Here is a 15,167-nt window from a genome sequence, read left to right on the forward strand (position 1 = left end):
CCTCTCTGGTGCACTTTAGCAGAGCCATTGTGTTGCCTTCATGGGTATTCTTTATGACTTTGATTTAAAAGGTACACTACTGTTTGCACAAGCTGTAACTTTCATTCATACTGCTTTATAGAAGTGGTGTAATATTAAATACTGTAGTAAATGTGAGCCACCTTTCATCAGTAACCTCAGTGCATTTCCGTGTTATTTCTCTAGACAATGATTTACTTGAAAGCTTTGTCACTGCCTCTGTGGGTCTTCAATGGGGGCCTTCTGACAGTAGGCCAGATTATCAATCACATGTCCGTGGATGCTTTTCAAATAACGATGGCAGCATTTATGGGATATTATATTATTGCAATTCCGATACAGGTATGTTAACTTTATAAAAGCTAACTTTTCCATAAAATCAATGGATAAAGTGGTTCCCACCAGAAATTTCATAAAGTAACCATTTCCTCCTTTAGGTAACTTTAGCATAGATAACTCGCAGATTATGTCAATAATTGCTGGGGTTGCAGCAATTTTTTTTATATTCTGTGCTCCACAACCTTAGGTATGTTGGTTCCAATGTGTTTATGATGTCATTGTGGTAACTATATTAAGAAATGTAGCCATACATTCATACTGTAGGACTTCTGCCAAACTTTGCTTAAAATGTTTGGTTTGATAACTGAGTAGTCACTGAAACAAGTATAAAACTATGTGACTGATTCCTTCCAAATGTATTTAAGATCCACATATCAGTTTGAACTACTTGAGTTGCTTACAGGGCTGGATATTGGGAATATGTAGGGTTAATTTGCTTGTGGTAACTAAATGTTAAATTCACTTGGTAGGATCTAGTGAACTAGTCATTTACACTTAAGTGCCTTTTTAAAATCATTTTGTTAAAATTTGATAAGGAAATTGAAATGAGCAACTGCTGCCTGAAAATTGAACTCAATCTACAGTCTGATTTTTTAAAAAAAACAAATAATTAACACCTATTCACAACAATGGAAATATTTTCTGTTTTTGAATCTGAATAGAAAGGTATAAAGTAATGATCATAGTCCACGTGTCTTATTCCATTGAAAAAGTAAAGTGAATAAATAAAACAATAACAGGGGAGGGAATGAATGAGTTGAGAAATTCTCTACTTTCTTAAAAAAAAATCTTGCAGAACTAGTGTAAATGGCAATTTGTGTGGGTTGCATTCTATGAATTTTAAAATCTCCCTTTAATAGAATGGGTAGAAACTGCCCTGGATGAGAGTGTTTCCAGAACTGGTCATGGGAGGTTGAAAACAGAAAACTTTCCATGTCCTGACAGGTGTGTTGGAGAAAATTATAACTTAACAGGTTGATACATGAAGTAAACTCTTCCTCTAAAAACATTGGTATAGGATCACTGAAGTACAGCAGCTGCATATAAAGTGAAAGCATTCAAATTCCACAGTAACCAATAAAACTAGCATGGTAAACTGCTATTAGTTAGCAATTTTTATCTTCTGTTTGATAAGGAGGTGGATATTTGCTTGTTTCAGTCTGTTATTACAATAGTGTGAAAGTTTTTTTTGATGCATTGACTTAGTACTTATTCTGACATGCACAATAATACCTTGCCTTCTGTATTACCTGTATCTTGATTTCAGATTATACTGGCAGTACTATTACTCTATATGCAGTTGGGGTATAGTGCTTTGATAGGAGTATCTATCATCATTCTGCTCGCCCCTCTTCAGTACTTCATCTCGAAAAGATTTGCTTCTATTCAAAAAAGAACCTTGGAATGTTCAGATGAGAGGATCAAGAAATCCAACGAAATGCTGCAGGGCATTAAGGTAATGGCTGATAAATTAGAGAGCTTGGGTTGGTTGGGTACAACTCTACATTCCTATCAAATATGAAGCACCAAAAACCTGATTTTGAAAAACAAGTTACATAAACTAACCATTATTTTGGAGAACTCAGTTCCCTTTCCCTTTTATTTTAAAAGAATACTATTTGCTTTTCATACTTATTATTGTGTTACAGTTAGTCATCACTATTTCATTCTGATTTCAATATTAGTTTAACTCTCCCCACCTAGAACATTTAGTCATGTACATTGTCATCGATTCAATTGGAATTGAGCAACTGTTTAGCTGAAGAGTATGGTGCCAGAAAAGTGAATGTAGATAGGTAACTTGACATTTCAGGTACTGACCTGTTGAGCTTTCCAGATTGGTTGACACAAGCATCTCTGATTCTCACTGTCAATTGGAGAAAATGAGTGGAACATAGGCTCCCTTGTGGACAATAAGATGAAACTAGTTTTCTAAGGGAGCAAGAGAATTTCAAATATTTCTGTGCCTTTGCTTTCCCTTGATACACATTGAAACTACCTGAGCAATTTAATGCCATCTTTGTGATCGATTTTAAAAACCACTGTTTTTCATTAGTTTTAAAACTGCCAAAAGTTTAAAGTACTGCTTTGTGTAATGGTTTTACCAGGTGCCTTGTGATAGCATTGAAATTTGGAGTAAATTTAAAAATAAGGCTATCGTGGTATGGAGAGTGAGTAAGTTATTCCCAGATGAAGAGCATGTATAGATTCTGCCTTTTCTTTCTTCCCTGTAATATATCTGCCTTTTGTATGCTTTATTCCGTGCCACATTTTTGTGTGGCTAAGAGGGCAGGGTAGGTGAGCTGGTCCCAGTCTTGGATGCTGCCATTTAGCACAAGATGGTGGCCTGAAGGGGGCAGTACAGTAGAGCAAGGAATTAGATGGTAGAGTAATTTAAATGCAAAACTGAAGGTGACAACAATGCAGAAAGGTCACCCACCTTTAACCATCTCCAACAACAAAAGGCCAACTCCTCTTCCGGACCTTCAATGGGATTAACCATCACTGATTCCCCAATTGTGAATATCTTGGGATCACCATTGAATAGAAGCTTAAATTGACCAGCTATATCTACACCATGGCTAAAAAGGGCAGGGGCTGGATCTCAGGGGAGATGACTTTGGTGATGGCTGGGGAAGGAAAGATGGGGAGAAACTATAAATTGATACAGGGTTGGGTCTGAGTTGGTGAGTGAGTTGGTGATGTGGGAGGAGGAGGCTTGGCTGAGCCTACTGTGTGGGTAGTCTAAATCTTTGAAACAAAAGAGTCCGTAAGGTTTTCACACTTGATATTGGAAGTTAGAAAGGAAAGGTGGGGGAAGTGGTTGGAGCAGGTGACTGATCATGATATGGGATTGTCCTTGACCTCTTGGTTGATCCTTTGTAGGGATATAAGGCCATGGAGAGGGAGACTCAAGATGGTCAAGCCAGATCTTGCCTAGGATAATGAGGCCAGTTATACACCAGGTGCACTTGAGTCTGCAGGTCTCAGGCTTCAGAATGTAGAAATGTGAAATGTATCAAGATAACATTGGAATGGAAGACCCTGAATGATGGTGTCAAAAGCAGAAACAAGTGAGCTGTGGAGCAAGTTAACAGAGACAATAATTGGGCAGATGCAGGACTAGAGGAGTGTGACAAGTGTGTCAGTGACAGAACTGAGTAAGGAGGGGAGGGGGGTGATGTTGGAGGTGGGTAGAGGATTGTGAATAATGAGAGAGATCAGTAAGTGATTGGGGATGGCTTTGTTAACAATTGAGACCTTGGGTAGCAAGAGCCACGCATCCAGCATAGTGTTTTTTTTATTCGTTCATGGGATGTGGGCGTCGCTGGCGAGGCCTGCATTTATTGCCCATCCCTAATTGCCCTTGAGAAGGTGGTGGTGAGCCGCCTTCTTGAACCGCTGCAGTCCGTGTGGTGAAGGTTCCCCTACAGTGCTGTTAGGGAGGGAGTTCCAGGATTTTGACCCAGCGACAATGAAGTAACGGCAATTTATTTCCAAGTCGGGATGGTGTGTGACTTGGAGGGGAACGTGCAGGTGGTGGTGTTCCCATGTACCTGCTGCTCTTGTCCTAGGTGGTAGAGGTCGCGGGTTTGGGAGGTGCTGTCGAAGAAGCCTTGGTGAGTTGCTGCAGTGCATCCTTTGGATGGTACACACTGCAGCCACTGTGCACCGGTAGTGAAGGGAGTGAATGTTTAGGGTGGTGGATGGGGTGCCAATCAAGCGCGCTGCTTTGTCCTGGATGGTGTCGAGCTTCTTGAGTGTTGTTGGAGCTGCACTCATCCAGGCAAGTGGAGAGCATTCCATCACACTCCTGACTTGTGCCTTGTAGATGGTGGAAAGGCTTTGGGGAGTCAGGAGGTGAGTCACTCGCCGCAGAATACCCAGCCTCTGACTTGTTCTTGTAGCCACAGTATTTATATGGCTGGTCCAGTTAAGTTTCTGGTCAATGGTGACCCCCAGGATGTTGATTGTGGGGGATTCGGCGATGGTAATGCCGTTGAATGTCAAGGGGAGGTGGTTAGAACTCTCTCTTGTTGGAGATGGTCATTGCCTGACACTTGTCTGGCGCGAATGTTACTTGCCACTTATGAGCCCAAGCCTGGATGTTGTCCATGTGGGCTCGGACTGCTTCATTATCTGAGGGCTATCCTGAAAGTGGTGTGGATTGTTTAACCTGGCAGGGAGAAAGAGTCACCATCATTGATTCAGCCAAGGTTTGGATATCAATAGACTGATCCAAGATGAGGACATGCGTGGAGAGGGCCTTGTCGACAAGGGAGCAAACATTCTTGAGGACGACACAAAAGTGCCAGTGATTGGAGACTCGCTGGGGAAGTTGGAGAGGGAATGGGATGGAAGGAGAAAGAGGGAATGGGAAGGAGGTCAGAGATCCCCCAATGAACAAATTGGGCACCATATCTGCCATGTTAGCAGAATAATGTAGAATAGCAGCAATGGGTGCTGCATTGGCAGAGGATGCCTATGGTGGAATGGAGAGAAGTTGTAGCATATCCAGGAGGGACTTGAGCCTGGAGTGACAGCAAGAGAGGTGGTTGAGTGGGAATAAAAAGGGAGTGAGATACAAGTGACAGAAGCAAGGTGGGCTGGGAGGTGGCCAGCAGAGGGGTAAAAGAGGGAGAGTCTGGAGCAGCAGCCAGTATGCACACACAAGTGCATATGACGATGGATTTAGACTACATAAACAAATGGCAGAAGCAACTAAAGCATAACAAAATAATTCTCTCTTCCTTTGCTGATATTGAGTCTTCCAGTTGCTTCAGAGTCTAGAATTGTCATCCTGAATGTAATACAAAACGATGCTGATTCTGACTCCTATAATAAGAGCTGCTGCATAATGAATCCACTCCATACATAAGTGGACTGTCTCTTTCAGCTTTTGGGATATATCTTTTACTTGCTGTTTTAATCATTGTACATTGTTTCAAAACCTTTTCAAAAAATCAGACTTATCATTTGAATAGCAGAGTCGAGTGTATGCTTTTAAGTTTATAATTCCTGTCAGAAGAGATTAATAGGTTTAGCATTTGGCTGGGAATACTTCTCAATAATTGAAAGCTTTTGAAAAAAAATGTTTCATTTTTTATGTTGATTGATGGTCAATAGAATGAAACTGTTTAATGTTAGAGATTGATATTGATATTTATATTGGGGGGAAAAAAGCACAAAGCAAACATTTTGTAAAATGTGAAACATGGAGGGGGACGAAACACTCTTTCCTTCTGAGGCCTCTCCTGGGTTCACCTACTCTCAACCTTTGGAATGCTTCCATAAAATAATCTTTCCAGATGGAAAGTTGCCTACATTAAAGGATGAACACCAACACGTAAATGAATGAAGCAATAATTCCTGAGAAAAGAAAATGTATTTCATAAACTTTCCAAATTCATAATGTAAACATAATTGATAGCACCATACCTAACCTTGATTTATTAATCCTCGACACTAGGGCTGCAACTATTTGATTTGTTGTCACAGTTTTTCTTTATAATTGTACATTTAATTTATCACTTGCTTGAAAAGAATTAAAGCTTTATTTAAATATTACTGAGATATGAAACTTTTCAAGTTGCAACTTCCTTAAATGGCTTGAAACTTGGGACTAAAGTGCGGTTTGAAGTGATTTATGGTATGTGAGGACCTATTGCAGCTGTTGGTTCTTCACCAGACCAGAGTTTTACATTCTTCTAAAATCCCCTTTTAATCTTCCAGATTGTCTTTTAAACACACATGCCCTGAAGTTCCGGGATTCCTGCTCCACCGTTGAGGAGCAGGAGCCCCAACAGTGGAGGATATGAACTCCATCCCGAAGTGTAGTGATTGGTAGGGTTATTTAAATAGTTTGGATGGGAGGCCCCGACTTGTGCAGGCAATTGAGGCATTGGCCCCGAATGCCAGCAGGAAAGAGCAGCTGCTCTATGCTGCTGTATGGCACAAAAGGGGTCTGGGAAGAGCTGAATAGCTGTCAGCAAAACTTTTATTAAATTCAAGGTGAACAATCACCTATTCCAGGGAAATGTTTCAGGCCTTTGGAAGGCCCATAACAGCAGTGGTGTGTGTTCCATTGGGCTTAGGCAGAGTGTCAAGACCACGTAGCATGAGGCTTACGGATTCAATCTAACCTGTGAAATCCAGCCCACTATTTTGAAAAGTTAATCTTAAACATAAATTGTGGTAAAGGTACTAGTATTGTACAGGAGTTGCAAGTATAGAGAGAGAATCATAGCTACAGAGAAAAAATAACGAATAATGGCATGGTACAGTGTGCTAATGTGTTTAGGCATAGAGCTGTAGGGCACAGGTTTGGTCCCTGAAATCACCACGTTGTGAGTTTCAGATGCACTGTCCAGTGAGGCTCATAAGAACATAAGAAATAGGAGCAGGAGTAGGCCAATCGGCCCCTCGAGCCTGCTCTGCCATTCAATAAGATCATGGCTGATCTGATCCTAACCTCAAATCTAAATTCATGTCCAATTTCCTGCCCGCTCCCCGTAACCCCTAATTCCCTTTACTTCTAGGAAACTGTCTATTTCTGTTTTAAATTTATTTAATGATGTAGCTTCCACAGCTTCCTGGGGCAGCAAATTCCACAGACCTACTACCCTCTGAGTGAAGAAGTTTCTCCTCATCTCAGTTTTGAAAGAGCAGCCCCTTATTCTAAGATTATGCCCCCTAGTTCTAGTTTCACCCATCCTTGGGAACATCCTCACCGCATCCACCCGATCAAGCCCCTTCACAATCTTATATGTTTCAATAAGATCGCCTCTCATTCTTCTGAACTCCAATGAGTAGAGTCCCAATCTACTCAACCTCTCCTCATACGTCTGCCCCCTCATCCCCGGGATTAACTGAGTGAACTTTCTTTGTACTGCCTCGAGAGCAAGTATGTCTTTTCTTAAGTATGGACACCAAAACTGTATGCAGTATTCCAGTTGTAGTCTCACCAATACCTTATATAACTGCAGCAATACCTCCCTGTTTTTATATTCTATCCCCCTAGCAATAAAAGCCAACATTCCGTTGGCCTTCTTGATCACCTGCTGCACCTGCATACTAACTTTTTGATTTTCTTGCACTAGGACCCCCAGGTCCCTTTGTACTGCAGTACTTTCCAGTTTCTCGCCATTAAGATAATAACTTGCTCTCTGATTTTTTCCTGCCAAAGTGCATAACCTCACATTTTCCAATATTGTATTGCATCTGCCAAATCTCCACCCACTCACCCAGCCTGTCTATATCCCCTTGTAGGTTTTTTATGTCCTCCTCACTTTCTACTTTCCCTCCCATCTTTGTATCATCTGCAAACTTTGATATGTTACACTCGGTCCCCTCCTCCAAATCGTTAATATAGATTGTAAAGAGTTGGGGACCCAGCACCGACCCCTGCGGAACACCACTGGCTACTGTTTGCCAGTCCGAGAATGAACCATTTATCCCAACTCTCTGCTTCCTGTTAGATAACCAATCCTCCACCCATGCCAGAATATTACCCCCAATCCAGTGATTCTTTATCTTGAGCAATAATCTTTTATGTGGCACCTTGTTGAATGCCTTCCGGAAGTCTAAATACACTACGTCCACTGGTTCCCCTTTATCCACCCTGTACGTTATGTCCTCAAAGAACTCCAGCAAATTTGTCAGACATGACTTCCCCTTCGTAAAGCCATGCTGAATTTGTCCTATTAAATTATGTTTATCCAAATGTTCTGCTTCTGTCTCCTTAATAATAGACTCCAAAATTTTACCCACCATGGATGTTAGGCTAACTGGTCTATAATTTCCAGCCTTCTGCCTACTACCCTTTTTAAATAAGGGTGTTACATTAGCAGTTTTCCAATCTGCCGGGACCTTTGCCGAGTCCAGAGAATTTTGGAAAATTATTACCAAAGCATCCACAATCCCTACTGCCACTTCCCTCAAGACCCTAGGATGTAAGCCATCAGGTCCAGGGTATTTATCCGCCTTGAGTCCCATTAATTTACTGAGTACCAATTCCTTAGTGATTTTAATCGTATTTAGCTCCTCGCCCCCTAGAGCCCCCTGTTTGTCCAGTGTTGGGATATTCTTAGTGTCCTCTACTGTAAAGACTGAAACAAAATATTTGTTCAGCATTTTTGCCATCTCCATGTTTCCCACCATTAATTTCCCGATCTCACCCTCTAAGGGACCTACGTTTGCCTTAGCCACCCTTTTTCTTTTTATATAACTGTAGAAACTCTTGCTATCTGTTTTTATATTTTTCGCTAATTTCTTTTCATAATCTATCTTCCCTTTCTTAATCAATCCTTTAGTTACTTTTTGCTGTCTTTTGAAGACTTCCCAATCTTCTATCCTCCCACTAAGTTTGGCTACCTTATATGTCCTTGAGACTGCTCAGAGCGAAGAGAGAGAGAAAATCAGCAAACGATTCACTTTGGGTCATTCAAACACAGCTCCTAGTTTTTGAAAAGACTGCCTCATATACTTGGCAGAGATGGATATATCTGGAGATGAAGTATATACTTTGTGTGTGCATATAATCAGTTTAATTAACTACATACTGATTTCATGTCAGATAATGATTAAATCTCTCTGAAAATAACTTGCAATTTGTAAAAATAGTATTTGTTCTTGGAACGTGGGTTCCAAGGTCGCATTTATTGTCCATCCCTAGTTGCCCTGAGAAGGTGTTGGTGGACCATCTCCTTGAGCTGCTACAGACCCTGTGCTGATGATGCTCCAACAGTAGTGTTAGATAGGGAATGTCCAAGTCAGGATGGTGTGTAACTTGGAGGTGAGGATGTTCCCATCGAGTGCTACTCTTGTCCTTCACAGAGTCGGGGTCATAGGGAAGAAGATGCTGTCAAAGTAATATTGGTGAGTTGCTGCAGAGCATCTTCTAGATTGCACACACTGCAGCCACATTGCGCTAGTGACGGAGGGGTTGGATATTTAGTCCAGTAGCAGGGGTATAGATCAAACGAGCTGCTCTGTCCTGGATAGTGATAGCTTGTTGTGGCTGCACCCATCCAAGCTACTTGAGCCTTGTCGATGGTGGGTAGGCTTTGAGGGGTTGGGAGATAAGCCACTTATCGCAGGGTACCAGCCTCTGCCCTGCTCTTGTAGTCACAGTATTAATATGGCTGGTCCAGTTAAGCTCTGGTCACTGATGATGCCCAGGATGTTGATGGTGGGAGATTCGCGATGGTGGTGCAACTAAAGATCAGGGGAAGATGGCTGGGCTTTCTCCAGGCCAACATGTAATTTCAGTTGCTGCCATGTATGAAGATAATCTCATTGAAACCTGGGCTATGCTAACTTGGCGCAGCACAGAATAAAAGACGCAAGATGCAATTCATAGTTTCTGTGAGCATTCAGCCTCCTGTCATGAAGCATCATAAGAAAAAAGATGTTAGAGAAACCCTGATTTGTAATAATGTGTGTGGAGGGTTAAAAATAAAAGGCAAAAAGTTATTTTATGTTGAGAAACTCAGGTAATGAGCCCAATCTCGTAGTCCAAGACACAAGAATGAAAAACTAGGTGAAGGAAATCAAAGTAGTGACTAAGTGACTCAAAACTGAGAGGTAAGATAAGATTGCAGGATATGACGTACGATTGAACTTTAAGGGGGCAATGTCCTGGTACCAAGGATAGAGGCGTGGATGTGAGTTTAAACTAGTTAGCTCAGAGGAATGGATGGAGAGCATAAGGGTTGAGACTACATTGAGACGAAGGAGGCCATCTTATGCGTGAGCAATCTTGTATTGAGAGTAAGGGAATTTCGGAGACACTTAAATATTTTGGCTCAGTTTTTACAGAGAAACATGACAGTGGGATTGTAGGATTGCTAGAGGAGGATGTGGAAAAATAACTACTGGAGATAAATATTTCAAAAGGAAACGGTATTTTTTAAAAAAAAGTTAATAGGACTAAAAGTAGAAAGGCCATCAAGCTCATATTGTATGCATGCCAGAAGATTGAGGAAGGTTTGGGAGGAAATAACAGGCATTAACCATAATTTTCCAAAAACTGTTAGTCTTGCCTTGGTTGTAAATAAACTTCTAGTGTCCATAATAGGGGATTAAATTGGTGAAAACTTAGAAAAGCAGGGGCTTATCAGGAATTTGGAAATGTAGTTCTTGCTTGACTAATTTAATTGAATTTTTTGAGGAAATCACAGTAATTAATAAAGGGAATGTACTGGATATTTTCTATATGGATTTTCACAAACTATTTGATAAGGTTCTCCTTTATGTCAAGGGGGTTGGGATACAAGAGAGAGGAAGTGATACTTCAGTGGTACAGAGCCTTGATCAGACCCTATCTGGATTACTGTATTCCGTTTTGGGAACCAGACCTCAGAAAATATATATTAACCTTAGAAGGAGTTCAGTGCAGATTCACCAGAATAATACCGGGACTAAAGAGTTAAATTATGAGGACAGTTTGCAAAAACTTGGCTTGTATTCCTATGAGGTTAGAAGGTTGTGGGGTGATGTAATTGAGGTGTTTAAAATGATAAAGGGATTCGATAGGGTAGATAAAGAGAAACTATTTTCTCTGGTGGGAGAATCTAAAACAAGGGAGGCATAATCTTAAAAATAGAGCAAGGCTATTCAGGAGTGAAATCAGGAAGCACTTTTTCAGAGTGTAGTGGGAAACTGGAACACTCTCCTCACAAAAGGCTGTGGATGCTGGGTCAATTGAAATTTTCAAGACTGAGATCAGCATATTTTTATAAGGTGAGGGTATCAAAGGATATGGAACAAAGGCGGGTAAATGGAGTTGAGGCACAGATCAGCCATGATCTGATTGATTCGCGAAACAGATTCGAGAGTCTGAATGGTCTACTCCTGTTCCTGTGTTCCTAAGGTGTCAACTAAGAGATTGAGGCACACATTAAAAAAACGGAATGTAGCTGCAAGGCAAGAGAGATGGCTGGGGAACAAAAGAACAAAGAACGGTGAAAGGAAGTATATCCTAAACAGTAAGATTCTGAATGGAGCGAAAAAAGAGTGAAATCTAAGGATGCAGATACGTAGGTCTAGAAATTCAATGGCACTGCGCCTGGTTTTCAGGCGCAAAACGGGTGCCTAAGCATCCAATACGGCGGGTGGGGAGCATGCGCTCATTATGTGTCAATAGTGTGCCGCATTGGAGAAGGCAGAAAAAGAGCCGTCCAGGGCCCGCTCCTGATACAGGCATTAGGCACTTTACATATGCAAATAGGGGGCTAATGCATGATTGAGGCCCCCTTTGTAAAATTGGACTGCCCTGGAAAACGTGATCTACATGCGACCACTGGAGACGGTCACCAAAAAGGTATTGTCTTAAAAATACTTACCTGAATGTGGAACGGTGAGGTGCAGAAATGGTCCTCCCGGCTCCACATTAAAACCATGGACCGCTGCCGGCCACGGCTCACCCACCTCCCAGCTGCCTCCCTTTCCCTCCCTATTGCTTTCGCCCCCCTCTTCCAAGACCTACCTGAGGGCTGCTGCTGGCGATGCAGCGGCCCGAAGGTCTAAGCCTCTTCATCGGTGAGTTGCCTGTGGACACCCAGCAGTCTGCAGTTCGCCGGCCTCATGTTCTGGTCCAGGGATTGTTCCCTGTGCCCAGTTCAGGTCGGCTTGCCAGTTTCTAGGCCATAGATTTTGTGTGGATAAAAGACAAAGGCAAATGGTATTCTGAGTTTGACATATGAAGCATGGAATATAAAAGCAAGGAAATGATGGCTACTAGTTAAGCTGCTGTTGGAATATTGTGTGAAGTTCTGGACACTCATTATAGAAAAAATATTAGAGCCATGAAAAGGGTGCAGCAGAGACTCAATAGAATACCAGGAATGAGAGATTATAAGTGAGAATTTGATTGATATTTGAGGGAATGTGCGATTGAGAAATATTAATTTTTGTGATTGGCCAGATGAACTGTAGAGCCTTTTCCTTTGTTTTCATATATTCCTAGTTATGAAGAAAAATGTGCAAAATCTTTTTTTTCATTTGGAAGTTAAGGAAGGCTTAATAGAGATTTTCAAAATTATGGATGGTCTTGAGAGGGTAAATAATAGAAAATTGTTTCCACTGGTTGAATTGGTACTAAGAGGGCATAGACTCTAGATTATTAAAACTAGAAGCATGAAGGACAAGCGGTTGGCAAATCAGTAACAAGGGGTTAAAGACTGGATTATCACTAGAAGAATGAAGGGGAAGGTAGAAGATTTTTTTTTCCATACAGAGGATTATTCAAACATAGACTACTTTACCCCACATGCAATCAAGACAGAGACTAAAACATAATTTAGAAGGGAATTGGATAAGTATTTGCAAAGGAAACATTAAAAGATACAGGAAAGTACAGGGAAATGGTATTAGAGAAAGGTAGCTTCAGTTGAACAGCTAGCACTGCACAGGGGCTGAATAACTTGTTGCTGTGCATCATAGCCAAGCTTCATCCGTTTTTGCTTACACTGAGGTTGCACATTTACCAGCAGGATTCACTGGATGGTAACCAGGAGCAGGAATGCTGGCTGATTTTCCACAATTACCTTGGGATCACTGTTAATATGGCTTTAGTGATGCACCATTTGGTGTCTTTGCCCAATAGACCACTTTAATGGTCTCTTTATCTACAGGAAATATTAACTGCTACTTAATTATAGGATTTTTTTAGGCTTTGGTTTACTTGGGCAAAATCAATTGCTGCATAATCTGTTGGGAACATTTTCTCATTTTTAATCTGAAAGCAAAAACCTTTGCAAACAAATGATTAAACATGATTCATTTGCACCTACTTGCCTTCTTTCGGATGAGATGTTAAACCGAGGCCCCATCTGCCTCTTCATGTGGACATAAAAGAGCCCATGGTACTATTTGAAGAAAAGTTGGAGAGTTCTCCCAGTGTCCTGGCTAGCATTTATCCCTCAACCAGCACCACTAAAACAGATTATCTGTTCATTTATCTCAGTGCTGTTTGTGGAACCTTGTGTGAAAATTGGCTGCTGCTTTTCCCCACAAGACAACAGTGACTGCACTTCAAAAGTAATTAATTAGCTGTAAAGCGCTTTGGGATATTCTTGGGTTGTTAAAGATGTTATATAAATTCAAGTTCTTTCTTTACTTGGAAGAAGTTACTGACAGGAATTATCTATTTTTAGTATAAAATCTGATAGAATGCTTGAGAATAGAAGCAAGTTTTTGGTATAGATATGTTTTAAAATTATTTGTTTTATTTGGAAAGGGTACATCCAAAATTAATTTAAGCTTTAGTTTAATCACAATTTTTAAACAGGCACATATTGCTGGAATCGAGCAGAGAAGGTTAAGAGGAGACTTGATAGAAGTGTTCAAAATCATGAAGGGTTTAGATAAAGTAAATAAAGAGAAACTGTTCCCATTGGCGGAAGGGTCGCAAACTAGAGGACACAGATTTAAGGTGATTGGCAAAAGAACCAAAGGCGACATGAGGATAAACTTTTTTTACGCAACGAGTAGTTATGATCGGGAATATGCTGCCTGAAAGGGTGGTGGAAGCAGATTCAATTGTGGTTTTCAAAAAGGAATTGGATAAATACTTGAAGGGAAAAATTTGCAGGACTACAGGGAAAGAGCGGGGGAATGGGACCAACTGGATTGCTCTTACAAAGAGCCGGCACTGGCTCGATGGGCAGAATGGCTTCCTTCTGTGCTGTAACCAATCTATGATTCAAAGGAAAACTTAATATATACAAATCATCATAAGTAAAATAAATGGATCTGTGCAATTGAATGATGAGTGTATTTAGCAGTGCAAGTTATTTATGTGCCTTTTTCTTTTTCCTTTTTAAGTTATTTAGATTTTCTGCATTCTCTTTGGGTCTCCCTTTGCTACATACAAGATCCTAGCATAGAGAAAGTGCAGTGCTTCCAGACATCAGCCAACATTGCTTATGGTTTAGCTATCAGGAGCTGTGCAAGAATGGCTCTGGTAGGTCCATCCTCTATGCAGGGAAGCAACTAGCCTTAACTTGGCATCTGAACTAACTACACCTTTAAGGTGCAAATCTGTGGCATGGTTTATTAAATCTCCAATCTACTGCATTATGTGCCTAAGGTTTGCCTTGTGCAGTTCAACTTATTAAACAATATTCTGCAAATAAATTCTGTGAATTTTTGCCAAAGGATAGCAACTTGATTAAAGATTAAATGTAGAGCTGGTGTGCTCAAGCTTTTTCATGGACTGCTCAGGTGCATACCATGGAGCATATAACATTTAACTCCGTGTTGCCATTAATATGCATATACCTCAACTTGCTGATACTAACTGATTTTGGTGTTCTGATTTAAAATTTCACAAGGTTATTATGGATTAAGAAGGATACTTGGCCCATCTTAGTTCTTCCATCCAGAATGACCCTAAAGTACCCCCCATTGCAACATCCAATTGGTTCTTATAGTGGAGGATTTTTGCCTCCACTGTAGCTGGAAACCAATTCCATGTGTTGTCACTCTTTGGGGTGATTTTAAACCCCAAAAACGGGTGGGATGGGGGTGGATGGGAGTTGAAAATAGTTGTTTTTTGGGTCACAACCGCAACCCGGCTTTATTTCCGGGTTTAACATTGGCGTGTAAAAGTACAGATTTCCCACTGGGAATGCAAAGTCCAAAAATCTTGCGGTTGAGACCCAAAAAAACAACTATTTTCAACTCCCTCCCGCCCCAACCACCCGTTCTTGGGGTTTAAAATCACCCCCGTTGTCTTTTTGTATGAAGAACTTACTGATGTCGGTCTTAAATTTATGTTTTAGTAATTTGATCCTGTATCTTCTTGT

At 40.9% G+C, this 15,167-nt stretch overlaps 1 protein-coding gene across 4 annotated transcripts in view; it reads left to right on the forward strand.

Moving 5' to 3' along the window:
* LOC137316340 (ATP-binding cassette sub-family C member 9-like) overlaps nt 1-15,167 on the forward strand; it is a 233,059-nt gene that overhangs the window by 59,747 nt on the left and 158,145 nt on the right. For all 4 annotated transcript variants that reach the window (XM_067980409.1, XM_067980417.1, XM_067980431.1 and 1 more), the window contains 2 exons: nt 205-360; nt 1,625-1,813. In XM_067980409.1, coding sequence (XP_067836510.1) covers nt 205-360; nt 1,625-1,813 — 345 coding nt within the window. The remainder of the gene's footprint in view (nt 1-204; nt 361-1,624; nt 1,814-15,167) is intronic.

Source organism: Heptranchias perlo, chromosome 3 (assembly GCF_035084215.1).
Source record: "Heptranchias perlo isolate sHepPer1 chromosome 3, sHepPer1.hap1, whole genome shotgun sequence".
NCBI lineage: Eukaryota > Metazoa > Chordata > Chondrichthyes > Hexanchiformes > Hexanchidae > Heptranchias > Heptranchias perlo.